This window comes from Talpa occidentalis, unplaced genomic scaffold (assembly GCF_014898055.3).
Source record: "Talpa occidentalis isolate TD23 unplaced genomic scaffold, MPIMG_talOcc4v2.1 talOcc4.17, whole genome shotgun sequence".
In the NCBI taxonomy this organism is placed as follows: Eukaryota; Metazoa; Chordata; class Mammalia; order Eulipotyphla; family Talpidae; genus Talpa; species Talpa occidentalis.
Window position 1 is genome coordinate 56,017,656 of NW_023601754.1, and position 22,936 is coordinate 56,040,591.

The 22,936-nt window shown below is 61.7% G+C and overlaps 2 protein-coding genes across 3 annotated transcripts; both read left to right on the plus strand.

Moving 5' to 3' along the window:
- Positions 1-2,223: 2,223 nt before the first annotated feature.
- MEN1 (menin 1) lies at positions 2,224-8,397 on the plus strand. 2 transcript variants are annotated; one of them, XM_037517630.2, is made up of 10 exons: positions 2,224-2,262; positions 2,628-3,088; positions 3,993-4,201; positions 4,392-4,520; positions 4,788-4,828; positions 4,907-4,994; positions 5,687-5,823; positions 6,219-6,354; positions 6,810-6,974; positions 7,161-8,397. In XM_037517630.2, the coding sequence occupies exons 2-10, from the start codon at positions 2,644-2,646 to the stop codon at positions 7,641-7,643; spliced, it is 1,833 nt and encodes a 610-aa protein (XP_037373527.1). In that variant the 5' UTR covers positions 2,224-2,262; positions 2,628-2,643; the 3' UTR covers positions 7,644-8,397. The 2 variants fall into 2 exon arrangements, with proteins under 2 accessions (XP_037373527.1, XP_037373526.1); XM_037517629.2 differs by having other exon boundaries at positions 2,227-2,250.
- A 325-nt stretch (positions 8,398-8,722) lies between these two features.
- On the plus strand, positions 8,723-22,206 carry MAP4K2 (mitogen-activated protein kinase kinase kinase kinase 2). The gene is made up of 32 exons (XM_037517631.2): positions 8,723-8,818; positions 8,904-8,961; positions 9,177-9,267; positions 9,357-9,421; positions 9,707-9,762; positions 10,075-10,122; positions 10,203-10,245; positions 10,619-10,691; positions 10,768-10,899; positions 10,976-11,038; positions 11,346-11,427; positions 11,518-11,625; positions 12,026-12,104; positions 12,325-12,383; positions 12,835-12,878; positions 12,958-12,996; positions 13,086-13,119; positions 13,213-13,318; positions 13,406-13,494; positions 13,571-13,612; positions 13,722-13,806; positions 13,901-13,980; positions 14,050-14,110; positions 14,185-14,302; positions 17,970-18,028; positions 18,114-18,217; positions 18,310-18,487; positions 19,120-19,188; positions 19,287-19,373; positions 19,552-19,622; positions 19,721-19,776; positions 19,878-22,206. Exons 1-32 carry the CDS (start codon positions 8,723-8,725, stop codon positions 19,963-19,965), a joined length of 2,463 nt encoding a protein of 820 aa, XP_037373528.1. The 3' UTR covers positions 19,966-22,206.
- The last annotated feature ends 730 nt before the right edge of the window (positions 22,207-22,936 follow it).

The window sequence follows — 22,936 nt, forward strand, 5'->3', positions numbered from 1 at the left end:
TTAATTTTAATTACAATCATGCACAATTTTAGGGCCTCCCTGGTGGCTCAGGGGTTAAAGTCTCTGCACTATCAAGCTATCACCAGCCACTGCAGCATGAGTTCAATCCCTGGCCAGGGAACTGACCCACATGGTGCTGCAGACTTCTCCTGTCTCCCTGCTGCTCCCCTCAGCAGTGTACTTGTAGAGCCACCTGTTTTTTTTTTTTTTCTTAAAGATTCATTTTATTTATTTATGCATACAAGAGCTGGGGTGTAGGCCAGAGGTACAGGGCAGGTGAGAGAATTCACCAGAGACAGCGTGGGGCGCAGAACAGGCAAATCTACTGAAATACACTGCTGAGAGGAGCAGTGGGGAGACAGGAGAGGTCTGCTGTGCCATGTGGGTGAGCTCCCTGGCCAGGGAGCAAACTCACACCACAGTGGCTGGTGATAGTTTGATGATGCTGAGACTTTAACCCTTGTGCCACCAGGGAGGCCCCTGAGAGTCATGTATGATCGCTGTCTTCAATTTCTTCCCATTTTTCTTGAGCCCAATCCCTTGGGGCTTTTGCTCCCAAACTGCTCTTAATATGGTCACCAGGGGGCTTCCCCGGTGGTGCAGCGGGTTGAGCACTGCACTGTGAAGCTGCCTGTAGCCTCTGCAGAGTGGGTTTGATTCCCGACCAGCCAGGGAGAAACCCACATGGCGTGGCAGACCTCTCCTGCCTCGTCCGCTGCTCCCCTCAGCAGTGTCTTCAGCCTGTCTGCCTGTTCTGTTCCCTGCTCTGTCTCTGGTGAATTCTCTCACCGTCCCACACCTCTGGTCTGTACCCCACTTCTTGTATAAATAAATAAATCTTTAAAAAATATATAAGGTCACCAGGGATTCCCACTGAGCTAAATCTGGTCAGTCCTCGTTCCTCAGTTGCTGATCCATGAGTGGCACCTGACACCATCACTCAAACATCTGCCTGGGCTCCCAGTCCATTCTGCTTTAGGACACCCGGTGCTCCTCTGGCTCACTCCCAACTTCTGGCTGATCCCTCTCAGATTCTTTTGCTGGTTTCTTCTGGAAACTGGAACCCACCTCTCCAGAAATGGGAACCCACCCCAGGACCAGTCTATGTTGACCTCATTCAACTGCCTGCTTGCAATCCTCTCTGTATACTCATGAGCCCCAAATTTCTATCTCTTGCCCACATCCTTGTATCTAGCTGCTGATTCAGCATTACCACTCAAATGTCTAGAAGGCAATTCAAAGTGGACATGTCCAAACCCTCCCCTCCACCACGCTGGGCCCTTGAACTTCTATCTACCTGCCTCCTATTGAGCTGCACTCCCTGTCGAGGCTTTGCACTTGTTCCTGTATCTGTTTGGAATGTCCTTCCTCCGATAGCCACATTGCTTATTCCGCTTCCTTCCTCAGAGTTCGGCTCAAACTCCCTCTGCTCAGTGCAGCCTTTCCCAGCTCCCCCACTGAAAGTGCAGCCTCCTAAGGACTCCCAGCTCCCTTCTCTGATGGATCGATAGTTAACAAATCATTTTCTAACGTTTACACCCCACACTTATGATGTGCCTACATCCCCCTCCTGAGGGTCGAGTGTATGACTCTGTAGTTATTAGTATTGATTTGAAGTTTTAGAATATTAGCATAAATACTACCCTATCGTGCATGTCGTCCTGCAGCTTTTCTTCATCAGTACGCCCTGAAGATCCATCTCAAGATGCATAGGGCTACGTTTCCAACTTTTACCCTATTATAAATAACTACAGTGGTTCTTTAGTGGTGGCTTTTTTTCTCGTGTTAGATTTTCTCGTGGACAGAACTGGAGAACAGCTAGATATACAGTAAGCGCATTCCCACGCTAATGGATGCTCACAACTATCCACCTAAGGCGGCTGAATTCAAGGGCCGTCCGGCGGTGCTCGCCGCGCGGTTTCCCCAACACCTCGCTGACTCCGCACGGACAGCCTGGGCGCCGGACTACAGCTCCCAGAATGCACCACGGCGTATCGGCCTACCTGGTTGCGTAAAATGGAACGGCCAATCCTTGAGGCCCTCAGGGAGGCGGCGCTGCCTCGACTCCTCACCTACCTCTGGGCGCTCTCCCATCAGCCACCGCGGGCGCGCGGCGCAGGCCACCCTTTCCACTCGGCGGGGCAGGAGCGCGCCGGGACTCCACTTCCCGGCGGGCAGTGCGGCCCGAGGGGCGGGACTCCATTTCCCAGCAGGCTCGGGCGGCGGGCGCCGCGGTGCCTTGTGTGGGATGTAAGCGCGGAGGTGGGCGCGGGGGACGGAGGCCAGGACTCTCCTTGGGATTTGGGGGGCTTGGCCTGGGGGCGATTTCCGGACGGACTCCAGGGGGCCGGGGTTCCGGGCGAAGAGAGGGAGCGGGGCGGCCGCAGAGGGTCCTCAGCGGCGTCCTAGGGCCGCGCCCCCCATCGGGGCCGGAGCTCCTGGGGTTTGGGGGCCAAGAAGGCCCTGCAGCCTCGGCGGCGGGTCGCACCCGAGGAAGAGGGGGAGCAGATGGGGGGAGGCTGAGGGGGGCGGGGAAGCGAGGGATTGTGGGGGGGAACCCTAGCAGAGCCTGGGAGGGGGCTCCTCGGCTGCGCCCGCCCGACCCTCCCTCCCCCGGCTCGCCGCAGGCCGAGGCCCGCCGCCATGGGGCTGAAGGCCGCCCAGAAGACGCTGTTCCCGCTGCGCTCCATCGACGACGTGGTGCGCCTGTTCGCCGCCGAGCTGGGCCGGGAGGAGCCGGACCTGGTGCTCCTCTCCTTGGTCCTGGGCTTCGTGGAGCACTTCCTAGCTGTCAACCGCGTCATTCCCACCAACGTGCCCGAGCTCACCTTCCAGCCCAGCCCCGCGCCCGACCCTCCTGGCGGCCTCACCTACTTCCCCGTGGCCGACCTGTCCATCATCGCCGCGCTCTATGCCCGCTTCACCGCCCAGATTCGCGGCGCCGTCGACCTGTCTCTCTACCCGCGAGAGGGGGGCGTCTCCAGCCGCGAACTGGTAAAGAAGGTCTCCGATGTGATCTGGAACAGCCTCAGCCGCTCTTACTTCAAGGACCGAGCCCACATCCAGTCGCTCTTCAGCTTTATCACAGGTTGGAGCCCAACAGATGGCAAGGGGCGCGGTCCCATCCCACCCGAGAACCTTGACTCCCCTTCTTCACTGAACTGTATGGTGTCCTGACCTCTTTGGGAAACCTGGTAGCCTTGTTAGGTGGGGCCGGTGTTAGCCCCCCTTTTGTAGTTAGGGAAGTTGGAGCCCAGATAAGATAAACAATGGGTCAAAGTCAGAAGACAGCAGGCCTGGGACTGTATCCCGATCATTGGCAGCACCTCCGTCCCCACCGTTGAGCAGCTACAGAGATCCTGCAGCCCAGCAAGAGGCACAGAGAGCAGCAGCAGATTTAGGGGACAAGGAGCCCAAATTGGGGTGCTTTAGAAGTAATTAAATAATATTCTTTGAAAATGAAGAGGTTTGGCGCTGGACCTCAAAATGCTGAAGGCTCAGGGCTTACAAAGAGCTTTTTTCTTTGTACCAGGCCCCGCTGAGTGGCAGTCAGGCCACGGAGGCCATGTTGAGATAGAATCTGAGGCCGCTTCTGAACTTAGCAGGAAAAGCAAGCAGAGATAAATTCCAAGTATCTGCCAGTGGGCGTGTGAAAAGAGTTGGCCCGCATGCCCTGTTTTTGCCATCCCTGTCTAATGTGATAGGCGCAGTAGAATGGGGAGGTCCTCGAATGAACCGAAATCTGTAACTCAGTGGCAGAGAAGGAGAAAGGGCGACCAGGTGGAGCTCTGGAAGATCCCAGGTCTCTTGTTGAGGGACGATGGAAGGGAGAGACTTTCCTCCACACAGGAGGAAAGAGAGTGTGATGAACGGGAGGGTCTGAGTTTTTGGTCATGGGGAGGGGGCTGAGAGGGAGCATGGCCCATCACTCTGTGGCCCCTTTCCCCGAGACCAGACCCAGAGGGACCCTCCTTCTATTCTCCCTTCCACAGGCACCAAACTTGACAGCTCTGGTGTGGCCTTTGCTGTGGTGGGGGCCTGCCAGGCCCTGGGGCTCCGGGATGTCCACTTGGCCCTGTCTGAAGATCACGCCTGGGTAGTGTTTGGACCCAACGGGGAGCAGACAGCCGAGGTCACCTGGCATGGCAAGGGCAACGAGGACCGCAGGGGCCAGACTGTCAACGCGGGTGTAGCCGAGCGGGTATGGCCCTCCAGATTCTCCTGGCCCGAGCCGCCCAAGGGAACTTCTTTCTTGGACCATTCCCCCCTCTTCCCTTCACCATTAACATGCCAGGAAGGGAAAGCAAGAGGGCCCCTTTCCTGGCTGTCGTTTCCTGGAGCGGTCACAGGGAAGGCCATCCTGAGACAGCCTGGTCTTGTCCTCTCCCCAGAGCTGGCTGTACCTGAAAGGATCGTACATGCGCTGTGACCGCAAGATGGAGGTGGCATTTATGGTGTGTGCCATCAACCCTTCCATTGATCTGCACACCGATTCCCTGGAGCTGTTGCAGCTGCAGCAGGTGAGGGGTGCCCAGGGGGCCCTGGGAGGCGCTGTCACTCCCTGAGCTTCAGCCTCCCCTCTGTGTCATGGGTGTTGATTCCTGGCTGGTCTTTGCCAGGACTCAGGACAGTGCAGTGGAAACTTGGCAGGCTTGGACTCCAGTAAAGGGCTGCTTCCTGCCCACCTGGTGGGAGGCCCCTGCTGGGCTGGACCCCACCTCTGCCTGGTAGACTGAGCACCCCCACTTCCCTTCCCCCAGCTCATACTCCTCTCCTTTGGCCCGTAGAAGCTGCTCTGGCTGCTCTATGACCTGGGACATCTGGAAAGGTAAGTGGGGGGAGCTGCTGGACTGGGCTTTGGGGGCTAGGGAGCTGGGTGCAGCCTGGACTCATGACCCTTTCCCAGGTACCCCATGGCTCTGGGGAACCTGGCCGATCTGGAGGAGCTGGAGCCCACCCCTGGCCGACCAGACCCACTCACCCTCTACCACAAGGTGGGGATGTCTCTGGAGGGCCCAGAGGGAGGCCCCAGCAGTCACTGGGGTTCCCTTCTACCTGGGAACTGGGTGGGGTCAAGTAAGGAGAGAATTTGGTATGTTTTGGTGGGTAGTGCCTGTCCAGTCCCCACTTTATCCAGGTTTCCCTTGCTGTCCAAGGGTAAAACCTCCTATTTGGCATGATTTGTTCTTTTGGAGTCTGCGAATGCTCAGAACTTTTTTCATATAAATTAATGTTAATAATGGTCCCAGACCCTCAAAGTTATCTACCAGACCATGCCAACTAGGAAGGCTCTGATTTTGGGTGGCAGGCTGACTTTGTATTTACCAGGTATGTAAATCAGTGCAGTCAGGGTGTCTGAGGGTTGTTCTGGATTCCCCATCCTGGGAGGGGTAGGGCCTGGATTTTCCCTCTCTACCCTGCTTCTTCTGCAACCTCTCATTGTCCTTCTGGAGTTCAACAGGCCCAGGGTGGTGGGGGCATTGGTGGAGGTGGAGGGGCATTGGACTGGACGTGAGGGCTTTCATGTTGGTTCCATGCCCCTGTCATCTGGCCCAGACCTCAGAGAGTCTTGCAGACCTCGAGAGGAGCTCCTGGTGGAGAGGCCCGCAGCAGGTGGAGATGGAGGTGCCCCTCTGGATGTGACTCATGGGGTGGCCTCCCTGAAGCCCCTCTGCTCCCTCCCTAGGGCATTGCCTCAGCCAAGACCTACTACCGGGATGAGCACATCTACCCCTACATGTACCTGGCCGGCTACCACTGTCGCAACCGCAATGTGCGGGAAGCCCTGCAGGCCTGGGCGGACACTGCCACCGTCATCCAGGAGTGAGGACCCTCCACCCGGGCCTCCGCCCATCCTCCCCCACTCCCCGATTTCTAACCACTCTCACCCACGACTGAAACCTGGGTCCGGTCCTTTCCTCTTTGCAGCAAGGCCACCATCCCTCAGAGGCAGGAAGCCCTGATTAGGGCCTGATGCCTCTCTGCGCTGCCCCTTGCCTCCCAGTTTCCTGCATCCAGCAGTGCCCCCCCCCCACAAATCCCACGCCCCCCTCTTACTCTGTGCTGACACAGACACTGTTGTTTAGGAGTGAGCGCCCTAGCCAGGTGTGAGGTCCCTGGGGTAACCCAGGAAAAGAAACCTAGACTCCTTTCCCCCTCTGGGTCTGTGGGGGTACCCGCCATGGGCGAGACCCCATGTGGCCCTGCTGCTCTCACAGTTACAACTACTGCCGCGAAGACGAGGAGATCTACAAGGAGTTCTTTGAAGTAGCCAATGACGTCATCCCCAACCTGCTGAAGGAGGCAGCCAGCCTGCTGGAGGCCAGCGAGGAGAGGCCAGGAGAGCAGACCCAGGTGAATGGCTGAGGCGCCCGCCAGGGTGCACCCTCCTGCCAGAGCAGGGCTGCTGGCCATGGCATGTGGGGACTGCTGCACAGGCAGGGGTCAGGGGCCACAACGCAGACAGCTCCCTTCCCTTCTGGGGTAGCTAAGGTCCTGTGCCCAGGTTTGTTGGTGCTCAGGGTATTTTAGAGGTTTCTGTCTCGTGCTTTCAGGTAAATGGGGTGGAAACCCGTCTTTTTTGTAGCCAGGGCCCCTCATTCAGTTGAGGGGGCGGGATGGAGTGAGTGATGGCCTCTCCTACCCACCCGTCCTCGCCAGAGACTAGCTTTCTGCAGCGAGGGAGGTTCTAAGGCTCGGCTCAGCCTATGCTTACCTCTCCCAGGGCCAAGGAGGGTGGGAGGGCCAGGCCTGCACCTGCTGAGGAGCGAGTAAGGGGATCTGACTGTGCCTCTGTCCTCCTCTCCCAGGGCACCCAGAGCCAGGGCTCCGCCCTGCAGGACCCAGAGTGCTTTGCCCATTTGCTGCGCTTCTACGATGGCATCTGCAAATGGGAGGAGGGCAGCCCCACGCCCGTGCTGCACGTGGGCTGGGCCACCTTCCTTGTGCAGTCCCTAGGCCGCTTTGAGGGACAGGTGAGGGGCAGCGGCACTGGGGGGTGGGGGGACCGGGAACTGCTGCTACTGGAGACCCCTGAAGTCTGTTCATCCCCTTTGGGTGCGACTGTGCTGAAGCCACAGACAGGATGGCTGAGGCTGGGTCCTGCAGTTCTGGCCCCTGGCTGCCACCTTCCTCTCAGCTTGCCCTCCCCACCCGCCCAGGTGCGGCAGAAGGTCCGCATAGTGAGCCGCGAGGCGGAAGCTACGGAGGCTGAGGAGCCTTGGGGTGAGGAAGCCCGGGAAGGCCGGCGGCGAGGCCCAAGGCGCGAGTCCAAGCCTGAGGAGCCGCCACCACCCAAGAAGCCAGCGCTGGATAAGGTCCCCGTTGCCGGCCAGGGTGCCGTGCCAGGACCCCCGAGGAAGCCCCCTGGGACAGTCCCTGGCACTGCCCGGGGCCCTGAAGGCGGCAGTGTGGCTTCGGTGCCAGCGCCTGCCGCATCACCGCCACCAGAGGGTCCGGTGCTCACTTTCCAGAGCGAGAAGATGAAGGGCATGAAGGAACTGCTGGTGGCCACGAAGATCAACTCGAGCGCCATCAAGCTACAGCTCACAGCACAGTCACAGGTGCAGATGAAGAAGCAGAAGGTGTCCACACCCAGCGACTACACGCTTTCCTTTCTCAAGCGGCAGCGCAAGGGCCTCTGAACTACACTGGGTCTGGCTGATAGGACTACAGCTCGGCCGCCACCCCCCCCCACCCCCCAGGGAGCCTAGCCCAGCCTCCATGCCCCAGCTCTACCTGGACCAGGCTCTGGGTCCCTGCAGTATGAACAGACTTCAGCCCAGGGACTGGGACCCTGCCTGGCATTGGAGTTTGAAACCCACCCCCCAGAATCCTATCTGGCCAACGGAAACCTCACCCTAGGCCCCCATCTTCAGTCTGTGAAGGCCCAACCTCGGGAGAGTCAGGCTCCACCTCCGTGCGGGGTGCTAACCTAGGCCTGACCGGGGTTGCTCCCGGCCCCCCTGGCCAAGGTCCCATCCTTTACCCCAGCGTTACAGGGCCCACCGCCAGCCCGGGAACCCAGGGCCGGCTGAGCCCCGGGAGTTCTTTCCTGCACTTCAGAATTCCATCCCTTGGAAATCCAAGCTCCCTGCCCCAGAGGACGTAACGCCCCCTGAATTTGGAAATCCTGTCTTGGTCGCATCCTTACCCCAAAAGTCCTGGACCGACCCGGCCAGTGTGAGCCCTGAGCCCCGCCCCCTTCCTGACCAAACTGGCCCCAGGTCAGAGCCGACCTCTCTTCCCACCCCGCGGGAGCGCCCCCGAGGTCCAGCCCGTCTCGGGGGACCCCGAGGAAATCTGCAGGGGCTTGCGAGTGGAGAGGGAAGCCCGATCGCTTCCTGTTTTGTACATAGATTTATTTTTCAGTTCCAAGGAAGATAAATACATTTTGTAAAAAAGAAACGTCGTGTTTCATTCGGGAGGCCGCGGGGCGGGGGGGGGCCTCTCCCCCGCCTGCGGTCCCGGCCTCGGGCTCCACCCGCGGGCGCGGCTGACGGGTGGTTGGCGGAAGGGCCGCGCGCGGGGGCGCCGCCCGGCCCGGGGCTTCCCCGGCGGCCTCGGGCCCGTCCCGCGGGCGCCGCCTCCCGGCCGGGCGCCGGGGCATCCCCGGGCTCGCCCCGCCCCGCCCCGCCCCGCGGCCTCGCGCGCCCCGCCCCGGCCCGCCCCGCGCCGGCTCCGCAGCTGCGCCCGCCCGCCCGCCGGCCGCCCGGCCCGGGCCATGGCGCTGCTGCGGGACGTGTCGCTGCAGGACCCGCGGGACCGCTTCGAGCTGCTGCAGCGCGTGGGCGCCGGGACCTACGGCGACGTCTACAAGGTGCGGGGCGGCCGGGGGGCGCGGGGGCGCGGGCCGCGGGGCCGCCCCCGCGCCCCCCTCACCGCGCCCTGCCCGCCGCCCGCAGGCCCGCGACGCCGTCACGTCGGAGCTGGCCGCCGTCAAGATCGTCAAGCTGGACCCGGGTGAGGCCCGGCGGGCCTGCGCGCGGGCGGGAGGGCGGGCGCCGGGGCGGCGGGGCGGCGGGAGCGGGCGCCTCCCGGGCCCGGGCGGCGGCGGGAGGCCCCGTGCGGCGCCCGCCGGCCCGCGGGGCGGGCGCGCCCTGTGCCCATTCTGCAGATGGGGGCGCTGAGTCAGGGCGACCCCGGTGCGGCGCCTCATGATGCCCTGTGCGCCCCAGGGGACGACATCAGCTCCCTCCAGCAGGAAATCACCATTCTGCGCGAGTGCCGGCACCCCAATGTGGTGGCCTACATTGGCAGCTACCTCAGGTGAGGCTGCTGTGCCCCCTGCCCCTCTGGGCAGCCCCCGCGGCCCTGCCCTGCGCCCACCCGGCTCTGTGTCCCGCCCCCTCCCCCAGGAATGACCGCTTGTGGATCTGCATGGAGTTCTGTGGAGGGGGGTCTCTGCAGGAGATTTACCACGGTGAGGGCCCCCAGAGGGCCGCAGCCTGCTCCCCACCCTCACCCCCACCCCAGGGCCAGAGGGGAGCGCTGGGGCCCTGGACTGCTTCACTCCCTCTCCGCTCCTAATGGGCTGTGTGACCTTGAGAGAAACGCTGTCGTCTCTGGGCTCTGTGCTCCAGGGTGTGCCCCAGACGTGGCCAACACTCCTTCCACCTCGCAGTGCCTGCTCTCCCCCTCCCAGGGGGGTTTGGGAGGGTCAGCATATCCCCCAGACCCTGTGTCAATCCTCACCCCTTCCCTACAGCCACCGGGCCCCTGGAGGAACGGCAGATTGCCTATGTCTGCCGGGAGGCACTGAAGGTAGCTGGGCCCCTAAGGATGCTGACGCCCCGAGTCCCCAGAAGCTGGGGGCAGGAGTCCAGCCAGCTGGGGGGGGGGGGTGCGGGTGGAGTGCCTTGGGCAGGGCTGGTCTGAGGGGCTGTGGGTCCTGGGGGCAGGGGCCCCTGCTCTGCTGCCGGAAGCAGCCCATTTCCCTCTTGGCTCAGTCACTTCCTGTTTGGGGAGAGGGGAGGAGGAAGCGGCTTGGGTGGGGGGCCCCGGTCCTGGGAGGGGGTTCAGGAGAGGTAGGATAGTGCTGGGCTGCAGCCCTCAGGGCCTCCTTTTTGTCCCCAGGGGCTACATCACTTGCATTCTCAGGGGAAGATGCACCGAGACATCAAGGTAGGGGTTTGACCCGGGCACGGCGGGAGGGAGGAGGAGGCTCTGGGGCACCAGACGGGATTCTCTCTCCATTCCCACAGGGAGCCAACCTTCTCCTCACCCTCCAGGGAGATGTCAAGCTGGGTCAGTACCCGGGGTCACAATCAGGGCGAGGGTTTGTGGGCGCTCCTGAGGTCTTAGAGTCTGCTTCCAGGTGCCAGGTGGCCCTGGGCAAGTCACTTTGCTACTCGAGCCTTAGTTTTCCCTTGGGGGGAAGCAAGCTCTTTGCTGGTAGAAGCTGGCTGTGGTGGGGAATCCAACAGGCACTTGGTGAGGGATCAAAGGGGGTTGACCACTTCCAGGAGGGGGGCCTGGCCTTGTTTTGGGCCAGTGACAAATGAGGCTGAACCTGGGCCACCTGCTGTCAGCCCCGCCAAGTACATCCTGAGCCTGAGGCCTGGAGGTGGGCAGGGAGCCTTGGCCAGCGGCAGGTAAGAGTAGCTCTTTCTCCCTGCAGCTGACTTTGGGGTGTCGGGAGAACTGACGGCATCCGTGGCTAAGAGAAAGTCTTTCATTGGGACTCCGTACTGGTGAGGCTACACCTCAGCCTGAGGGGGCGAGGGCCACATGGGGCACCTGGCCATCCGACTGTGCCCCCACCTCTAGGATGGCCCCGGAGGTGGCTGCTGTGGAGCGCAAAGGTGGCTATAATGAGCTGTGTGACGTCTGGGCACTGGGCATCACCGCCATCGAGCTGGGCGAGCTGCAGCCCCCTCTCTTCCACCTGCACCCCATGAGGTCAGCTTAACAGGAGCCCCTGGCCTGACCCCAGGTCCCTGCTGACCCTTGACCCTTCATCTTGTCCTCTCCACAGGGCTTTGATGCTCATGTCAAAGAGCAGCTTCCAACCACCCAAGCTGAGGGACAAGACACGCTGGTGAGGGCCCAGGTCCCCCTGTTGAGGCCCCAAGGCGGGGAGGAGGCTTCTGCCACATCCAGGGCCAGCCTCTAGAGCCCTGCTCTCTCTGGGCTCCACAGACCATCCATGGGAGGAGCCTAGGCTCCACCTGGACTGACTGAGGACCAGTGGGGACAGGGAGGAGGGTGTGATGGAGTTGCTGTTATGCTGCAGTAGAGATGGCTCGGGCCTAGGTGGCTCCTCTGGCGGCAGGTGGTAGCTGACAGGATGCCCTGAACCGAGCGCTCACCTGGGTCTGGGGGTGGGGGACTCTTGTGCCCACTAGGACCCAGAATTTCCACCACTTCCTCAAGCTGGCCTTGACCAAGAACCCCAAGAAGAGACCAACAGCAGAGAAGCTTCTGCAGGTGGGAGGCAGAGGGGTGGGGCAGGGGTATCAATGCTGGAAAGCAGGGGCCGGCAAGCCAGGGGCCAACGTGTCCCCCTCCATCCTCTAGCACCCATTCACCACCCAGCAGCTCCCTCGGGCTCTGCTCACACAGCTGTTGGACAAAGTCAATGACCCCCACCTGGGAACCCCCTCCCCAGAAGACTGTGAACTGGAGGTAAGTGTGGGGAACTGGGGAGACACGGCTGGGCCTGGCCTGGCTATATGAAATGTGAAGGTGATTTGGTCAAGTTCTCTTTGTCTTGGACATTTCCACTCTGGGAGCTTCTCTGCAATTGTGTTCCCCGTCGGGGCTCTCCCCTGAGCTAGCATTCACTTCCCTGCCCCCCTCACAGCAGCTGCTCTTGGCCCAGGCTGGCCGTGGCCCTGGCTAGGCCGTCTTCTGCTGTCTGTGGGGCCTGTCACTTGCCTCCCTGGGCCGGCTCTCTCATCTGGGAAATGAGGGTGCCGTTTCCTCCCTTGTGGTCTCAGAGGGTTGTCGTGAAAATGAACATGTTGGTGTGTGTAGAGCGCCTGGGAGGGTAGCCGGGGTGAGGCCTGCTCTTGTTCTCCCTTAGACTTACGACATGTTTCCAGACACCATTCACTCCCGGGGGCAGCATGGCCCGGCCGAGAGGACCCCCTCGGAGATCCAGTGTGAGTCTCCTGGGCAGCTGTGTGTGGACTTGGGGGAAACTGTTTATGTGGATTTGGGGGGACTGTGCAGATTTGATGGGGTACTCTGTGTGGTGAGGACTTGGTAGGAAGGACTCTATTGGATGGGAGGGGGGGTGTGTATCAGGATTTGGTGTGAGCATGGGGGTCAGTCCCGACACTCCACCCCCTAACCTCTGTATGCTGCACCCCCCACCCCCAGTTCACCAGGTGAAATTTGGTGCCCCACGCAGGAAGGAAACAGACCCGCTAAATGAACCGGTGAGGGCTGGCTGCAGAGGGGCGGTCGCAGGTGGGGAGGGCAGCCTTGCTGGAGGTTGAGCAGGACGGGCCGGCCCATGGGCCTGGGCCGCTTTTCGAGTGAGGGTGACAGTGCCTTTCTGGCAGCGCCCCGCTCTGCAGTGCCTCGCTTGCCCTGCGCCGGCCTGGAGGATGACTCACTGCTCCCGCTTGCTCCCTGTCAGATCTCCTTCGCTCCCACCACCTCGGTCTCTCCGCCTGGCTCTCGCTGTCTGTCTCGTTCTCTCCTGCCGTTTGTCCATCTGTCTCTCTTTCACAATCTCTTCGCCTCATTGTCTCTGTCTTTCGTCACCGCCTGCCTGCTACCACTCACTTCCTTTCTGCCTGTCTGGTGTGTCTCCCACAACCTCCCGGCCCCCCTCACGTTGCCTCTCTGCCTCTCTCCCCGTTTTTCTGACTTGGTTCCCCCCAGTGGGAGGAGGAGTGGACGCTGCTGGGAAAGGAGGAGCTGAGCGGGTGAGTAGAGAGAGGGAGGCTTCGCGGGAGGGGGCACCAGAGGAGCCGACCTCTGACCCCCCTCCCCTGCACCGGCCAGGAGCCTGCTGCAGTCAGTCCAGGAGGCCCTAGAGGAAAGGTGAGGGGCCGGGGCAGAGGGTGCAGGCCGGAGGGTTTGGGCGGGCCCAGTCTCTTCTCATGCTTCACTTCCCTCTGCTATGTCCCCAGGAGCCTGACCATCCGGCCAGCCTTGCCGCTGCAGGTAGGGAGTGGTGGCATGCTGGCGAGGGCAGCGGGGAGTTTATAGCTCAGGGGACCTGCTGACAGCGGGGCGTGGCCTCCATTCTCCTGCCAGGAGCTGGACTCCCCAGATGACACCATAGGAACCATCAAGCGAGCCCCATTCGTGGGGCTGTCCCCTGCTGAACCTCCCACCGAGGACCCTCGAGCCAGCCCCCCACGTGAGCCCCCGGCCCTGGGGATATAGGCCCTGGGGGGGGCTTGGAGTAGGAGAGCTGGGGCTGGAATTCATAGGTCTGTGCCTGCAGGGACCCCACCTCCACCTCTCCCAGGGCCTGAAAGCCCCCCCCAGCTCCCCACCGCCTGGACCACCATGAAACACCGGGAGGATCCTGAGGTGAGGAGGTGCCACAGAGGGGCTGGGAAGTTGGGGGCCAGGGAATCCCTCGGCCCTGACTCCTTTTTTCCCCCAGAGATCATCCTGCCATGGGCTTCCCCCAACGCCCAAGGTGCACGTAAGTATTTTTGTTTCTTCAGCCCCACAGTTCTGTGGGGTCCCCCCTCCCTGCCCTCCTTGCCCCTCCAGTCTTGTGCCCCTCAGCCGCCTCTGCCTCTCCCCCGCAGATGGGCGCCTGCTTCTCCAAGGTCTTCAATGGCTGTCCCCTGCGGATCCACGCTGCGGTCACCTGGGTCCACCCTGTCACCCGTGGTAGGCCTGGGGCAGGGAGGGTGCCACGGCGTGGCAGTCCCCAGCGTGGCCCAGGGGGTGGGGATGACCCCTGACCCTATGTCCGAACCTGCAGACCAGTTCCTGGTGGTGGGGGCCGAGGAAGGCGTCTACACCCTCAACCTGCACGAGCTGCACGAGGACACCCTGGAGAAGGTGAGCCCGCAGAGTGGGGGGCCGGGCCAGGCCGGGTTACTGACCCTCCACCTCTGCTCTGGCCTCCAGCTCATCTCCCACCGCTGCATCTGGCTCTACTGTGTGAACAACGTGCTGCTCTCGCTCTCAGGTACAGGTGGGGGCAGATGGGCCCCGATTAGCCCCCCCATCCCCCCGCACCCTGACCCCCTCTCTCCCTGGCAGGGAAATCCACGCATATCTGGGCCCACGACCTCCCAGGCCTGTTTGAGCAGCGGCGACTCCAGCAACAGGTTCCCCTCTCCATCCCCACCAACCGCCTCACCCAGCGCATCATCCCCAGGTGGGGCAGGGAGGAGGCAGGGGAGGGGGCTGGGAGGAGGCAGTGGGGAGCAGAGGGGCTGGAAGGTGACCTAGCCTGTGACTGCATCTTTGTGACCCCAGCCTGGCGGCTTTGCCTCTGAGCCTGTCTCCTTGCCGGTCATTGCAGCTGATCCTCTGCTACCTACTGGGGACGAGAAAGAGCCAGTGGATGTGGAAGGGCTTGGCACGCTGGGGGCGCAGTGGCTGGTCGGGTGTGGGGCAACGTTTACTGAGCACTTACTATGCGCCGGGTCTTGTGCTGGGCTTAGGGATGCAGAATCAAAGAAGTTCTTGACAGACAGCCCCCTAGTCCTGAGATGAAGGGGGCCTTGGGCAGGGACCCAGCGAACCCTGATGAGCTCGTGGGGTGTGACAGTACCTGGAGATCTTCTGGGCAGATGGAGGGAATAGCCTTCGGGCAGAGGGAACAGCAAGTTAGAAGTGCATCTAGAGCACTGGGAGCTGTGAGGGGTTTGGCCTGAGGCAGGAGGTCAGGACAACCCCCGGGGAGGCTGCACAGGGGGCAGGGCCTCCCCTTTGATGCCAGGCCCAGGATGTGGGCTTTATTCAACTGGCAGCCTTCCCACGAGTGTTTTATTTATTTATTTACTCAAGAACTGGGGTACAGTCAGAGGCACAGGAGGGTGAGAGAATTCACCAGAAACAGGACAGGGAGTAGAACGGGCAGACAGACCAAGGACACTGCTGAGGGGAGCAGCGGGCGAGACAGGAGAGGTCTGCCACGCCATGTGGGTTTCTCTCTGGCCGGCTGGGAATCGAACCTCTGTGCAGAGGCCGTGGGCAGCGTGACAGCACGCGCTCAACCCGCTGCACCACCAGGGAGGCCCCCCACGAGTGTTTCAGAACTCTGTCAGTAAGGGTTTTTCTTGTTGCAGGTGACTCAACTCACTGGCTTAAGCACAAAAGAGAATGTATTGGTTCATTAATTGAAGTCTCGGTTAGCTTCAGGCTTGGCTGGATCTGGGCTTAAACAGCAACCTCAGGGATCTTTCTGCCTCTCTTGGCTCTGTGTTCCTCGTCGCCTTCATTCTCACATAAGCCTTGCTGGCAAGTGATGGCTGCCGCAGTTGTGGGCTGACTATCCCCTGGCGCAGCACCTGTGCAGCTAGACCTTGTTCCCAGATAACTTCCACAAACATCCCGGCCCGTGCTCAGCGGGCTAGCTTGGGTCTCTGCCTCCCCCAAGACAGCCACCTAGGCCAGGCAACGGGGAGCTGGGGGGCCAGGTCGGGGCACATGTCCTCTCCTGGGGCTGGCTGTGAGGAAAGGGAGAAGGGCTCATCTGGACAGATGACTAGAGGCATCAGCTGGCTGGCTGTGGGGGCAGTGAGGAGACTGACAAGAGGCCCCCGGAAAGGACGGGATTCGGCTACCGCATGGTGAGAACTGGGCCGACTCAGGAGATACTGAGGAGGTGGGAGTGAGGTAAGGGAGTGGGAGGGGTCGGGAGGCCTCCAGAGGTGCAGATTGTATCTGGTCTTAATTGAGGTGCCGAGGCAGCGTCCACGACAGAGTCCCTCACTCAGTCTTTGAATGCATACCTTCTCAGCGCCATGAATGTGCCAGCTGGGTGGGGGCTCGAGATACCGCTGTGCACCGAGAGACCCTTCCGTTCTCTAGAGGTTGTTGAGAGGGACAGGCCCACAGGAAGGGGAGTGTGTTCTGTGGCGATGCATGAAGTGCTACGTGAAGAAGAGCAGGGAGAAGAGGGTAGGGCGTGAATTGAAACGGGGTGGTCAGGACGGATCTTGTGGAGAGGGTGCTGTCTGAGCAAAGACTTGGAGGCGGTGAAGGAGCAAGTCTGCCACCATCCAGGGAAGGCCCCCCAAGGTGGGTGGGGACAGCCAGTGCAAAGACCCTGAGGCAGAGTGGCCCGACCTGACTGAGGAGCAGCAGGGAGGCTAGCATGGCCAGATGGATGGAGTGGAAGGGAGGTGACGGGGGGTAGGAAGTGTGGGGGGCCCATAGCCACAGCCAGGCCTTTGACTTTGTGCCAAGCAGCCTGAAGGCCGCTTCTGAAGAGTGACGGGGGTGGAAGTGTTGAGGTCACTGCAGCCTCTGTGCGGGGAATGGACTCGTGGGCAAGGGTGGAAGCGGGGGTGAGTCAGGAGGCCATTGCACTGTCAGGTGGGGCCCCTTTGGCTTGGGCCGGGGCAGCGGGGAAGTGGAAGTGGTGGGTTCTGGTTTGATTTTCAAAGTCAAATAACAGGATTTCCTGACGGTCGGTGGATGGAGAGAAATGGAGTAGGGATGCCTCCGAGGGCTTTGGCCCAGGCAACGGAAGGATGGAGCTGTCATCAGCTCTGGGCGGGGCGGAGGTCAGCGTCGTATTGACATGTGCAAGGGGGACCTCCATCAGTCCCGGGCGGGCGAGGCTGAGCTCCGAGGAAGGCGTGGGCTGGGGGCTAGACCTCGCCCTGACCAGGTGGGTGGTGGCAGCCGGTGGGCTGGGAGGGGAGGGCAGAGGAGGCCAGGCCAGTGCTACACCCACTGGGGAGATCGGGGTGGGGGGGGAATGGGGGTTTGGCCCGGCCCTTCCTGCCTGTTCTCTGGAGGGCGCACCTGGAGCCCGTGGCCTCGGGCTTTCTGAGCTCAGTCGCCAGCCGCTTCTCTGCTTCAGCCCAGGACCTGCAGGAAGCAGGCCTGTTAGAGCCCCTGCAGGTCACAGGCACTTGGGGCATGTGTGGGAAACAGCAGGCTCTTGGTGTCCACGTCAAATGTAAATTCAGGGCATCAGAATTGCTCAGAGAGAAAGACAAATGCAGAAATCTCTGCCTCTGTCTCATGCAAAGGCCTGCTGGGGAGGAAGTGGAAGGAACCAGGGAGAGAAGAGAGCACAGCTGGAGAGCGAGAGGGCAGGTGCAGCGCCTCAGCAGGCCGGCTCTGCTGACCTGTGGCCCTGATCCTGAGGAAGGAACAGGCTCAGGAAGTGCCTTAGGGGCTGGGGGGACGCCGGGCAGCCAAGGCGAGGACCCTGCTTCTCCCAGGCTCCAGGGTGAGCCACCTGTGTGGCAGCGTCAGCTGAGGCAGCGGCTGCTCATTTCCCTGCAGGCCCTGCTGGCCTGGGGCTGACGGCTCACCGGTGACATGCAGCCTGCGGATGGGGCTGTTCCCGTGTTCGCGCCGCCAGGCCCCCGCTGATGAGCTGCGGACCCTCCATGTTCTTACTTCTTCATTCATTTCCTCACTGACGCCCTGTCTTTTGCCTAAGAAGGACTTTGAGTGACTGGAAATAGGGTGTGGGGGCGTCGGCACGCAGGACATTGACCTGGGGGTGAGGTGCCCTACCGGCTGGCAGCCTCCCCAGTTCCAGCTCCGTTGCCCCTCGCTGCTAGCCCTGTCCTGCAGGTGGCGGCGTTGAGGTGCAGAGACCTTAGTGGCTGGTCCAGGGCTGCGCACTCAGCTGTGACCCTGAAGCAGAGCGGTTCTGGGCTTTGCTGGGGGGGCTGCACCTCGAGATGGCCTCAGTTCCTGCACCCTTCCCAGCTGGCTCACCCGGGTGCAGCCTCCCCAAGCCTCAGTCTCGCCCCTAGAAGGTTGGGGAGGTGATGAACTCCACTTCTTAGGGCTCTGCTGGGCGGCGCCCACCATGGCCCCCATGACATGGCCTGGTTTTCCCCCTGCAGGCGCTTTGCCCTGTCCACCAAGATTCCTGACACCAAAGGCTGCCTGCAGTGCCGCGTGGGTAAGAGCTGGCTGAATGGGCCGCGGTGGGGGGAGTGGAGAGGGTGGGCTCACGGGCCGGTGCCCACCACCTGCCTCTCCTGCAGTGCGGAACCCCTACACAGGCAGCACCTTCCTGCTCGCCGCCCTGCCTGCCAGCCTGCTCCTGCTGCAGTGGTACGAGCCGCTGCAGAAGTTCCTGCTGCTGAAGGTGCGGGGCGGGCGGGCAGGGCGCTGGGACCCTGGGCGGCGGGTGGCTGGGCCATGCTGGGAAAGGAGATCTGACCCCCCTGCTCCCCCCAGAACTTCTCCAGCCCCTTGCCTAGCCCAGCAGGGATGCTGGAGCCACTGGTGCTGGATGGGAAGGAGCTACCGCAGGTGTGCGTGGGGGCCGAGGGCCCTGAGGGCCCTGGCTGCCGTGTCCTGTTCCACATCCTGCCCCTGGAGGCTGGCCTGACGCCTGATGTCCTCATCCCACCTGGTGAGCTGGGTGCGCGTGTGTGCGCGTGCGCAATACAGCCAGGGCGCCACACACACCTTGGGGCGGGAGCCCTCGGCCTCCCTCCAGCTGGGCTCCCATAAAAGATTTCACTCTTAGACCAGAGGGCACAGCAAATAAGAAAAACCTGCACCATAGGGGCTGCTGGGACAAAGCCAAACGAGGCAAGGCTGTGCTGAGGCCTCCATGCTGAGCCAGGAGGGGGGCCCTGGGGGTGGGGCAGTGCCGGGGAGCAGAGTGAGTGCCAACAGGCAGAGGAGAAGGCATGGCACGCTGGACCAAGGCCCTGCTGCGTGCCAGCCCTTGCCAGGGTCCTACACACCATATTTCGTTCTTGAACACGGACGGGCCTACACGGAGGCACGGTCGAGCCTGTGTGACAGTCAGGAAACGGGCCCAGAAAACTGAGGTTGCACAGGTACTGAGCCGCCCGGTGTGGCTCACCTGGCTTCTCTGAGCTTCTGTTTCCAGCTGTTCGGCGAGAATGGCTTTCTTGGCCCCACCAGGCGGTGGTGAGGCTGAGGTGTGTTTGGCCGGCGGGAGCCTAACCCCCATGTCCATGTGGGGCCAGAGCGGGGCTGGTGGCTCAGCTGTTCTCCCTTCTCTGTCTGCAGAGGGGCTTCCAGGCTCAGCCCAGCAGGTGATCCAGGTGGACAGGGACACAGTCCTAGTCTGCTTTGACCGTGAGTGCCCCGGGTCAGGGCTGGGCATGGTGGAGGGTGGGGGTGAGGGAAGCCGGGGCGGGTCTCCCTTCCCGCCCACCTGCCCTTTCCCTGTGCAGGCTGCGTGAGGATCGTGGACCTGCTGGGCGAGCCCACGGCCACACTGGCACCCGAGCTGACCTTCGACTTCCCCATTGAGACTGTGGGTGAGTGAGCGACCGCAGCCGGGTGGGGGAGCAGTCTCCGGGGCCCCTCTCAAGAGCCATCCTGGCCCCCTGTGGTCCGGGAGGGCCTCAGCGGCCCCAACCTGGACTTGGAGCGTGGCTGGGGGAGCCAGCGTCCCCGAGGCAGACACAGGGCTGATGGCCACCTGGCCCCTCCTAGTGTGTCTGCAGGACAGTGTGCTGGCTTTCTGGAGCCACGGGATGCAGGGTCGCAGCCTGGACACCAATGAGGTAAAAGGGGCTTAGGAAGCGGGCTGCCCCCTACTGGGCTGTCCCCACCTTTTAGGAGAAGACTCACAGGGGTGGCCTCATGCCCCTCTCCTTCCCAGGTGACCCAGGAGATCACAGATGAGACCAGGATCTTTCGAGTGCTTGGGGCCCACAGGTAGGACGTGGCAGGGAGACATCCGTCAGACATCCTGGAGGCCAGAGGGACATGCCCGGGGCCTTCCCCACCTCACTCACCTCCGGCCCTCCCCCCCACAGGGACATCATCCTGGAGAGCACCCCCACCGACAACCCAGGGGCTCACAGCAACCTGTACATTCTCACGGGCCACCAGAGCAGCTACTAGCAGGCGCTGGCCAGCGGCACCCCGCTCCAGCCCGGCCTGAGTCTGAGTCCTCTTGGGGCAAGGGGCGGCTCCCAGACCAGAGGAGCTCAGGCCCTGCCCTGTCCTCAAAGAAGGGCAGAAATAATCCTGAGAACTGAGGGCTGGGAAGGGAAGGGATCCCACCCCACGCCTCTGCAATAACTGGACCAGAGGAAGCTGCTGTCCCCTCCCTCTCCCCTCACAGGCAGCCCAACCCTGGGGCCCCAAGGCAGGCAGACGCCCCGAGTAGGGCAGGGCCCCCAGGCCATCCATTCCATTTTGTGTCCATTTCCTCGCCTCTTTCTGCCAGGCCTGCCCCCGTGCCCTGTCCTGGGGAATCTAGTATTTAAGAGAGAGAACTATATTCCTATTAAAGCCGGTTTAATTTTAATCCACTGGTCCCTCTGCATGGGGGGATGGAGCCACTGCCCCCCTTCCCTGCTCCCTCCCTGCAGTTCCTGCACCAGGGAAGGGGCCACCTGCGCTCAGGTGACTCCCTCACAGGGGAGCAGGCAGAGGCGATGGAGGCCCATGGCCCCCCACAGGCAGCTCAGGTGCTGGGCCTCCCTGGGCTCCCTGCCGCTCTGCTTGGCAGCCTTAGGCCCCTTTTGCACTGAGCCCTCCATGGAATCATGCAGATGGGGGGACTCTCATCCATGGGGGCCTCCCCCAGATAGGATCTCACCAGGCACCCTGTGGAAGGACGCAGGAGAGGCCAAGAGCTACTGCGCAGACCCTGACTGCAGCCCCGCCCTGGCGCCTCCCTGCTGTCAGGTGCGGAACAGCTGAAATCAGGCTGATCGTCAGCCTGCACCCTGCTGAGATGAACCTGGGCCTGGCCCGCAGGTGTTCCCTGACGCACAGAGGGTCACCAGCACTGCCCACAGCCCTGCCTCTCTGCGTGTCCATCCACCCAGCTGACCTTGCGCTTTGCTCCTTTGTCCCTCTCACAGGCTCTGTGCTCCCAGCCAGGGCACAGAGCAGGCCACTGTCGACCTTTGGGCAGGTGAGGCCGAGGAAGCAGGGGCAGCAGCTGGAGCCGGCGGTGGGGAGTGGGAGGGCCCTGGTCTGGGGGAGCTTGGGCAAAGGCCTGTGGGTCGTCAGACCTTGTTCCGCCGGCTGCCCTCCCTCCTGACATCCAGGCGAGGGCTGGAGTAAGAGCTTCTCTACACCTGGCGGCCGTGGGTGGATGTTTAAGAAGCGAATGAAAAGATGAGTGGGAGGTGGTGGGCAGATGGCAGCTGATGAGAAGCCTGCAAGAGCCCTGGACGGGGTTGGGGGCGGCCAGCACCCCTGCTGCCCACTCCACAGAGCCTGACTGCTGTGACCCTACTGTCCTGGGGCTGAAATGGGGAGGGAGCCAGTCCGGGGACGTGGGTGCCGTGCCCGGTTTCCCCCCCCACACACACCCAGGAGGAGAGGCACCTTCCAGGTTCTGGAGGTTTGCCTGAGCCCAACTGAAAGGCATTTGATGGGCCAAATGTGGGGTGCAAGGAGTGCCTTCCGGAACTTGACCTGGCCAGGCTCCTAGAGGATTATGTCGAGGAGTGCAGGGGTGGAGGGAAGGTCCCCTTGGCGCAGGCCCTGACCCCCGGAGTACTGACTTGCCTCCTGCAGAGCCGGCAGCAAACAGCGCCACCTTGTGGCAGGCCGCCTCTGGGCTCGGAAAATGGAGGTCCCCCTGTAATGTGCCAAAGCGCAGGGGAGGGGAGGTGGAGGCCTCTGAAATATTTGCTGCTGGCAGAGGCTGGCTACAAGCCAAAGCAAGGCCAAAGCTGGGGAGTATGTGCTGAAAGATGAGAATTGTTATTTTTTTAATGTATTTTTAAATAGGCAGCCCTTGCCCCTGGCGTGGGAAATACCAAATGGATACAATGAAAAGGGCCACCCACCCTGTCATTTTCGAACCTCCTGGAAGTATTTATGCATAGTTTGGCAGCTCGGCTTCCTTAATGCATTATCCTTCCTCCCTTGTCTATGTTCCTGGTCACGGATTCCACTCAGCCTGCTCTGGGCCCCCCCTTGGTTCCTTTCCAGCTAAGTGGTTTTCCATTGTGTGGTCCCCCTTTCATGAATTGCCTGTATTGATGGGCGTTGGATTGTTTCTACTACTTTATATTACAAAGACGCTGCAATAAATATTCTCACGTGGATGCCACACTACCCTCAAGTGTCCGCGAGGATGACTCCCTGGAGGGGCACTGCCCAGCCGGGGTGGCCGTGTTTGCCTTTGTCGTGGCTGCTGTCCAGTTGCCCTCCTGGGTGGAGTCTCGGGGGGGTCAACATTTCTCATGAGCGAGTGGGAGAGGTGTGGGTGTCCCAGGAGGGTGGAGATGGTCAAAGGGAGGAGCCCACAGGGAAACAAACTTCTGGACCTGGGTGTTGGCTGGGATCCCTGGGGCGTACCCAACACCCGGTGCACTGTAAACCCTCACTCCCGCTTTCCCAGTGAAGGGATGGTGTCCTGTGGTAGCCTGTGGGCGGGGCCAGGGCCCTGGGAGCCCCCAGTATCCCCCACCCCCCCCACACACTAAGTCTGCCTTAAGGGCTGCTGGGAGGATTGGAAATACAGCATGCACATAATACCAGGGTACAGATGAATCTTACTGGAGATGTACTACAGAACTGAAACAGCAAACTGAGTAACACCTGCACACAGTATGACAGCAGAAGCAAGCAAATAGAACCATCTACTGATGGTTAGATGCGCACATGACAAAGCTAGATTGGTGGGGGGCGGGCAGCGAAAGGTTCAAGGTGCTGGGTGGGTGCGGGAGGAGGGCTCAGGGTTAGGAATTTGTAGAGGTATTGGGTTACTAGCCTCGTCCTTGGGTTGGGTGGGAGGTTTGGGGTGTCCAACTGGTGACTGGTTCCTCCTCGCCCACTGGTCCTTTCCGTGTTGTATGAAATACCAGGTGACGCGGTGCAAGTGTTTCAAGGTGGTCACTCAAAA

What these genes read in the sequence shown, in the direction of transcription:
- MEN1 (XM_037517629.2), top strand. An exon ending in GCTCTTCAGCTTTATCACAG is followed by an intron (nt 3,089 to 3,992) that starts GTTGGAGCCCAA and finishes TCCCTTCCACAG; the next exon opens with GCACCAAACTTGACAGCTCT. An exon ending in AGCTGTTGCAGCTGCAGCAG is followed by an intron (nt 4,521 to 4,787) that starts GTGAGGGGTGCC and finishes TTTGGCCCGTAG; the next exon opens with AAGCTGCTCTGGCTGCTCTA.
- MAP4K2 (XM_037517631.2), top strand. Translation starts at nt 8,723, where the DNA reads ATGGCGCTGCTGCGGGACGTGTCGCTGCAGGACCCGCGGGACCGCTTC. An exon ending in GATCGTCAAGCTGGACCCGG is followed by an intron (nt 8,962 to 9,176) that starts GTGAGGCCCGGC and finishes TGTGCGCCCCAG; the next exon opens with GGGACGACATCAGCTCCCTC. An exon ending in CGTGCTGCTCTCGCTCTCAG is followed by an intron (nt 14,111 to 14,184) that starts GTACAGGTGGGG and finishes TCTCCCTGGCAG; the next exon opens with GGAAATCCACGCATATCTGG.